Source organism: Cannabis sativa, chromosome 9, assembly GCF_029168945.1.
Source record: "Cannabis sativa cultivar Pink pepper isolate KNU-18-1 chromosome 9, ASM2916894v1, whole genome shotgun sequence".
In the NCBI taxonomy this organism is placed as follows: domain Eukaryota; kingdom Viridiplantae; phylum Streptophyta; class Magnoliopsida; order Rosales; family Cannabaceae; genus Cannabis; species Cannabis sativa.
In genome coordinates this window covers 34,363,129-34,371,182 of record NC_083609.1, presented here as the reverse complement: position 1 = coordinate 34,371,182, position 8,054 = coordinate 34,363,129, and the positions used below count along the sequence as shown (strand labels likewise).

The window sequence follows — 8,054 nt, the reverse complement described above, 5'->3', positions numbered from 1 at the left end:
CAAAGGTTCATGGCCGACGCCCTCAAGGTCAAAGGCGTTATAGAAGAAGGCCGGTATACGGCCATACTGGGGGGCATCCTTCCACTGAGTGACTTCTGGAAAGATATCCAAAGGATCTTAACCAAAAACATGAAGGAGTTCCTCGATAGAGTTTATAGCTTTATCAAGCTGGAGGAAGCTCTTTGATAAGCCAAGACAGGGAAAGTCGACAATTGGCAATCTCAATGCACCTTGTAGCCCCATGATTTTCTAGGTGTGCAGACTTGCACAACAACTCTGCCCAAACCTCTAGTGGAAAGAACGTTGGGGGCAAGTGCAACAACAAAAGCTCTGGAAGAAATAGTGGCAAAAAGGGGAGGTACAACACTTCTCCTATACCATGAAGCCAAAAAGAAAAAGAGGAGAAGTTTACCTATTTCACCTTCCTAATAGAGAAACCTGAGGCCATCATCATGGTCACTCAGGGAACAATCCCATACAAGAAGCCCTCTCCCATCAAAAGGGAGTTGAGCAAAAAAGACATGTCAAAGTTCTGTCGGTTTGACCATGAAACCAACAAGTGTCAAAATTTAAAGAGGGAGATTGAATTCCTTATAAGGAAGAACCATCCCCGTCTAGGCACAAGGTTCCTAAAATGGAGACCTAATGTCACCTCTAGTGGCGGGTCACTTAGGGATCATTATCGGGGAACCCCATATTGTAGGCGAGACTAGCAAAGCTAGGAAGCACTACGCTCAGACACTCCATCACAAGTCCAAAAGCGACATCCTGGCTATCGGAGAAAGGGGTTATAAGCAACCAAAACTTGTAGGCCCACGATCTCTTTCATAGAAGGAGATGTTGCTACATATATCTAAAATCGGTGAGCTTCTGGACTTATAATCCTAAACTAGATTCAAGCTGGTATTGGCACAAATTATGTCATCTGAGGAAGAAATTTTTGAGAACTGAGATTCTTAAAGCAGGTACAACTCGCCAGTTTAAGACTAACTGGTTATACAATAGTAGTTTGGTCCAAAACTAAGTCAATTATCACAAAGCTCTTTGGAGTTCATTACTTGTGCCTAAACACAGATTTATCTTATGGAAAGTAACGAACTCCCACCTTCTCACAAGGGACAAGTTGAGTTGGTTTCACATCGAGCTGAGATCTTTTTTGTGCCAGTGTGTGAGGCTGATGTAGAGACTCATGAACACATTTTTTTTCAATTGTGTCATCTATCAAAAAGTCCTAGTTCTGGTTTTTAGTTGGATGGGATACAGAGGCTGGCCTCTTGAGTTTTCTGGTTGGTCAGGTTGGGTTGTAGCGAAAGGGCAAGATCCAATCCAAAGGTTCAACACCATTATCTTGGTAGCGGTGCTATAAAACCTTTGTTTCAATAAAAATAGATGTATTTTCAATGGTAACTCAAAGTCAATTTTTGGGATGGTACGTAAATAATGTAAACAACATTATAAAGTATAGATTACAAGTTACAATAGAAAGATGTATATTCAAGAGAGTAACTATTTGCTTAGATTACAAAAGAGTGTTTGTTAGTGTTTGTATTTGCTTTTTGGATTAATGAAGTCATTTTTTCTTGATAATAATAATAATAATGATAATAATAATAATGTAATATTTAAATGATATAATATTTATATGAAAAAAATGTCAAATAAAATATTAAGTCATCCTTTTTTAAAAAAAAGAAAAGTCCTTGTTCCAACGAATTAAATAAATGGATAGAAAAATTTCCTTGAGCATTGTTATAGGGTACTTTAAAATACCAAACACTATATACTATTGTGTTGAGCACTTAAAGAAGAGACAAATAATAAAAACTATCCAACGAATTAGTTTGTTTTTCCCTTTTTTGAGAGACTGAAGGAATTAATTACTGATGAATTGTTTTGTTTTTTCTAGCATGGTATTTGATAAAGTCTCTTCTTTAAGTTTAGTGGTTTAATAAATTTGACAAATATTCATATAAATATATATATACATAATTTGTTTAAAAAAGAATTATATGTTTCGATATAAATGCATTAATAAAATTAATGCATATTGATCTGATGTGAAGCAGAGCCAGAAATCTGTCATGAAAGAATTAAAAAAGCAAAGAGGAGATTTGAAGGAACTTAGAGATGCTGATGAAGTTGAGTTTGACAAATGAAATGAATTTTGAGAGGGAAGTTTAATCAGAAAGTTTGGTGCATGCAAAATTTGTAAGCACATGTTGGTGAAACCATGGCCATTCAAGACAGTTACCAATCTCCTACCCACACATTACAATTAACTTCATCACTATATATAACCATAAGACTCATCATCTTGATCACTCCATTAATACTTGAGTAGCCCATATACAGCCTAAACCCTTATTGTAATTACTTCTGATGGAGAAGTCACGCTCAAAATCTGCTCTTAAGGTTGTGACAAATGTCCACTATACGGTCTAGCTAGCTTCATAATTATTTTTTTCTTTTTTATAATTTATGTATTTATTTATTTATTTTTTTTTTGAAAATGCTAGCTTCATTCTTCTAAATAGAAATTTATTATACTATCGTAATAATTGTTTTTTTATTTGCCTTCATACATTTACCGAGTTTTCCATTTTCTTTTTCTTACTATTTGAATGGAAAATGTAAAGTTTGTGAAGAGTGCTTCAGATTCTGCAGCTTCATGGACATCATCGAGCTCCACTTCTAGTGGCAGAGGAATGGTGAGAAATTAACATAGCATTTAATTTCATTGATCGAGCTCTACTAGATCTGCTAAACCGCTCTAATAAGTATTATGGAAACAGCCACATACAAGTATATAACTATACTATAGAACTAGTTAAGGACTACCTAGAATCATATACAGTAAATATTATAAGTCCATGCGTGCCAACTTTTGAGATAAGCCATGATTTGGTAACTTTAATCTTTTTAACGTATTAAATTTAAATATTTATGTTGGAAGTTAAGTTTTATTTATTTGGTTATACGTGTGTTGATGAGTGTGATCTTTGATATTTTACTGTAATGTTGTTAGAGAGTTCCACATTGCCAATGTGTAGAAAGATAATCGAATATATAAGAGGAATGGGCTACTCCTCCCATTGCCAATTGGTTTTGGGATAGAACCTCATTCATCTTATTCCTCAAATACTATCATGGTATTAGAGCAAAACAAACAAAAAAAAAAAAATCAAGAGCCACCAAAAATCCAAAAACACCGATCCAAAAAGTAGAGCAAAAAAAGAGTCACTTGTGATCAGGGATAGTGAGCTAAAAAAGAGCTGCAAATTTAGAGAGTCCCACATTGCCAATGTGTGGAAAGATAATAGAATATATAAGAGGAATGGGCGATAAAACCTCATTCTCTTATTACTCAAATTCTAACAATGTAACCAAAATGATCACTTGAGCACTATTTACTAGTACCACTCATCATCATGACCTCCACTAAAGAAGTTCTTTTCACTATATAGTACTCATAACTTACCAATTTTTGTTCTTTTTCTAGTTAGGTGATCATTATTATCATACTTTATGTTATTGGCTATGGGCTTTGAATATATCTTTACCATGATTGTGTATGGCTTTTTCAGACAAAAGATGAAGCACTCAAAGACCGACTTTGTGATAAACCTAAGGTATCATCATAAATATAATATATATGTATATTTATAATACTCTGTACGTACGAATTAATGTACTTTGAAGATGTAAAATATGAATTAATTCTCTCTCCCTATATTTTTTAAATATTGGTCAACTAATAAATTGAACTGTACACTACCACTGAAAATAAGACTGCAAAGGAAAATAACAAGCAACAAGATTTTAAGCTCCATACTCAGCAAAGAGCAGTGAAACGTGCAATGTTCAACTATGAGGTAATCTATATATATAGGACAATTACAAATATTATACATTGTCAATTATTATTTCTAAACCTTAGTACGCACACACAGGTGGCTACAAAGCAGTATATAATAGAGCAACAAAAAAAGCAAAAAGAGAGAATACTGAAGGTTTGATCAGAATATATATAGAATTACTTGAATAACGAAATTTATAAGCACAACTCTTTAATTAATATATACATTTGAAAATGTAAAACAGTTGATAGAAGACGAGGAGGTCCGTTTCTTGAGAAAGGACATGGTTCCTAGAGCTCAACTTATGCCTTTTTTTGACCGACCTTTCTTACCAGAAAGGTACTAACAGCTTATATAAATATATTTATTCAATATGCTCATTATTATATATATATATATATATATATATATATATATATTCATGTTTGTGAGCGCTTCTAATTAATGTTTTACTTCTGATGAATTCCATCAATAAATTCGATGCAGATCAAACAGGCCTTTGACAATTCCAAAAGAACCAAGCTTAAGCTTTCAGAAGATGAGCAATAATAAGTGTTCCAGCTCAGTATTTCCCAGTAGTGAATACTCTCTAATTTTCAACAGAGCCGTCAGACTTTGATCAAAACACCATATCTATATATATATATATATATATATATATATGTGCACTCTCGGATCGTTACAACTAAAGTCTGAAGCTGTTTGGCTGCTGGGAAAATATAACCTTTCTTAATCGATGGTCAACCTTCAATTTCTTAATTAGTTAATGTACAATGCTCCATTTTCCACTGGTCTTGTTAGAATAGAAGAATGTAAACATTAATCCCACATGCATGTCGTTTTAGTAGTCGTTGTCATCATTTAGTTAAAAGCCCTTTTAAAGGATAGTTAGTAAGCATGACCTTTAATGCGTTTTTATCATATAGTCAAACCCTATTTGGAGGGGAAGAGCTGCTATAGTGACCTCTTGGCCCTATTATTATATAAATAAAGCTACATGTACTTGATTCAATTTTATTCTTCTTTTGCAATCAAAGGTGATAACGTTTCAAATTTTAGCGTTGCAACACATTAATTATCTTCTCTACTGATAATGAAGTAACTAAATAAAATTTTGGAAATTTCTTGTTTGGTACCCTTGCTAGGATTCCTGTCCATTTTGCAGTCCAGCCAACTAAAAGAGTCCATAACTCTAACTTTATTTTTAACTATTCATTCTGTTAACAAGCATTGTTATCGGGAACTTTAATGTGTCCAACACAATATTGATGTTGATGCAATTTTTTGTCAACCTGACCTTAGAAGGTCGTTAAAACAAAGGAACTGGATTAAGAGTAGTGGTTACACCGTAAAATAAATAAGAGACAATAATTTTACCCAAATTCTAGACCATGACAAATATGTAATATTCATAACTTGAATAGTCAAAGATCACATTTTGACATTTGTTGAAAAAGAGCACTTAGAAAGATCCTTTGATTTATATAACAAAATTACATATTTAAAATTAAAGGAACAACTCTTATAATTATATAGAAAATATTAGTAACTAAAACCAAGACCACTTATCATATTAAAAGAACAATGATATCGCCACAGTTATGTAGTCACCAAATAAATAGATTTAATAAGTCAATAAACAACAAAATAATATCTAGCATCCATCATTCCTCAATCCTAACCAGTACATAGCTAATTAAGTCATCCAGGCCATCTAATATTCAAGTTTAATTACAAAATAAGTTTTCAATGAAAATTTAATAACTAGAATAAGACTCAACTAATAACATTCTTCTTCAACAGTACAATCCTCATCCACTAGCATTAAATTGAGTTCTTGAAATGGAAGAAAATAAGAGGTGAGCTTATAAAGTACAGTAGGAAAATAACAAATATTAAAAGATCCTTAGTTTAATAAAACCCCTGCTTGGATAGATTTTGGAAATAAAAAGTATCTCATAATTATTGTCATGTATAAACAAAAAGAGGGTAAGACCATAATAATCACATAATCAAACTTTAAATGCATATCACACCATCTACTGGACCCCTAGCTCTAAATACGAGTCATACAAAATGACATCATAAACTAGGTCGTCATGCCTGAAAACCATTGAAATACTAGGGCTCAAATTCAATTCACTTCCTGTAAAGATTCTACTTCTTACACCTACAGACGTGGGTGCACACTTGATCTACCTATGATATCACAGAGACTAGGTTGTGAAACAACAATATACACAAGCCATGAAAAATATGGCTCTCATCAGTAAAACTAAATATAGGTAACAAGAATAACAAAAGTACATACTCTTTATTTTAGAAAATTCGACAGCATAACGATTATTTGATAAAACCCAAAAATCATAACCTGCATAGATATATGTACAAAAATATATTTGGCACTCAGTGCCTCCAGAATAGTCCAAAAAAACATGCGAACTAAGTTCTTAATTATATTTCAAAAATTTTATAAATAAATAAATTAGAATATGTCATGCTATTCATCACAATAATATTAAGTGCAATAATTAAGTTGAGTCCCCACCTCTCCAAAGTCGTTAAACTTTATCCAAAAAGACGATCATAAGCTCTCAAGTCCTGAGCTTCAATTGGTTAGTCTAATCCTAGACATCACTTTCTCTTATGACCATGAAATGAGTAAAAAATTATCACCATTGCATTCTACATTCAAAACCGAGTCCAATAACATAGAGCATAACTATATATAAAGTTTGGAGTTCTGAAACCTCACTACAGCGTGCACAACAATAATCGGTGACGGTAGAAATCAGTGTACTAGAAAATCACCAATAATAGGGGTACTATATATCAAAACAATAATCTCGACGAGTAGATCACGCCCATGCCAACTATTTGTCAAAACAGTACACAGTATCGTTAGAAAGTGACCAGAAAGGGGAAGAGCTAAAATAATGTCACCAAAAAAATAGTGAGTTGGGAAAATAGCTTTAAGAAGGTTGTTCTCCTCGACTAGCTGAGTCTAGTGGTTAAGATAGCTCGTCAAATGGACATCGGGGAAAGCCCCAAAAAAGCGTTGAAAGTTCGGGTGGCAAAACTTTAAGTCGAGATCTCTCAATAATGGTAGCGAATGAGATGGCGCCACTCGGGGGTTGAGATCACCAATGGTCGGATGTTCGAATGGTACGGCATGTGGAATTAGGTTGTGACCAAAAAATGGTCACCGGAGTGCGCCAATGGTGGTGGCTATGGTGGTTTTTTTTTATGCTTTGAAGAGAGAAAAAAAATAAAGAAGAGAGAGAGAGAGAGAGAGAGAGAGAGAGAGAGAGAGAGAGAGAGAGAGAGAGAGAGAGAGAGAGAGAGAGAGAGAGAGAGAGAGAGAGAGGCTGATTAAAATAAAAATGAAGTGGTGGGTCCCACCACACTATATAAAGACTTCTTTTTTCTTTTTTTTTTCTTTTTTCGATTTGACTAAGTCTTTACGTTCTTCCCTTTTTATAGAAATTTCCTCCTGGAATTTCAAAGTACAACCTCAAGTTAAAAATTAAACAAACAAAGATATTTCATATACATCTCTAACTCTAACTCCTAAACAACCTCATCTTCTTTGTCTGCCATAAGACCTTGACTACTGGAATTTCTCTGTTCCTTAACACTTTTAGCTTTATTGACAAGATTTTGACAGTTTGTTCTGCATAGATTACATCTTCTTGAATAGGAATAACCTCATACTCAATCACATGCAAAAAAATTGAAGTATACTTCCTCAACATTGACACATGTAACACATTATGATCATGCTCTAACTGTGTAAGTTTAATCGATAAGGGACCTCCCCAACTCTCTCGATAACCTCAAAAGGTCCAACATAGCTTTTGGATAGCTTACCCTTAACTCTAAATCTCGTTACAACAAGCATAGGATTAACTTTCAAGAAGACATAATCACCAACATCAAACTCAACTTCTTGTCGATGGAGATTGGCATAAATTTTCTAACGACTCTGAACAACCTTAAGTCTCTATTGGATTCCTTAGTCTACTCAGTGGTACAAGTAATAATCTAGGGTCCAATACTGACATGCTCATCTAGTTCAGTCCAACACAATGGCGATCCTCATGGTCTCCAATAAGAGGCCTTGTAAGGAGCCATGCCCATACTTGCTTTGTAGCTATTATGATATGTGAATTCCACCAATATCAAGTGTTCTCTCAA

At 33.8% G+C, this 8,054-nt stretch overlaps 1 protein-coding gene across 1 annotated transcript; it reads left to right on the top strand.

The window, feature by feature from the left end:
• The first annotated feature begins 2,313 nt into the window (after positions 1 to 2,313).
• LOC115721966 (microtubule-destabilizing protein 60) lies at positions 2,314 to 4,869 on the top strand. The gene is made up of 7 exons (XM_030651088.2): positions 2,314 to 2,412; positions 2,637 to 2,708; positions 3,585 to 3,629; positions 3,789 to 3,872; positions 3,951 to 4,010; positions 4,102 to 4,196; positions 4,344 to 4,869. The coding sequence occupies exons 1-7, from the start codon at positions 2,380 to 2,382 to the stop codon at positions 4,474 to 4,476; spliced, it is 522 nt and encodes a 173-aa protein (XP_030506948.2). The 5' UTR covers positions 2,314 to 2,379; the 3' UTR covers positions 4,477 to 4,869.
• Positions 4,870 to 8,054: the final 3,185 nt, after the last annotated feature.

Bases quoted from the DNA above. Each gene is read 5' to 3' on its own strand.
- LOC115721966 (XM_030651088.2), top strand. From the start codon at position 2,380: ATGGAGAAGTCACGCTCAAAATCTGCTCTTAAG. The intron at 3,630-3,788 runs GTATCATCATAA...ACTGAAAATAAG, and splicing joins GACTTTGTGATAAACCTAAG to ACTGCAAAGGAAAATAACAA. The intron at 4,011-4,101 runs GTTTGATCAGAA...AATGTAAAACAG, and splicing joins AAAAAGAGAGAATACTGAAG to TTGATAGAAGACGAGGAGGT.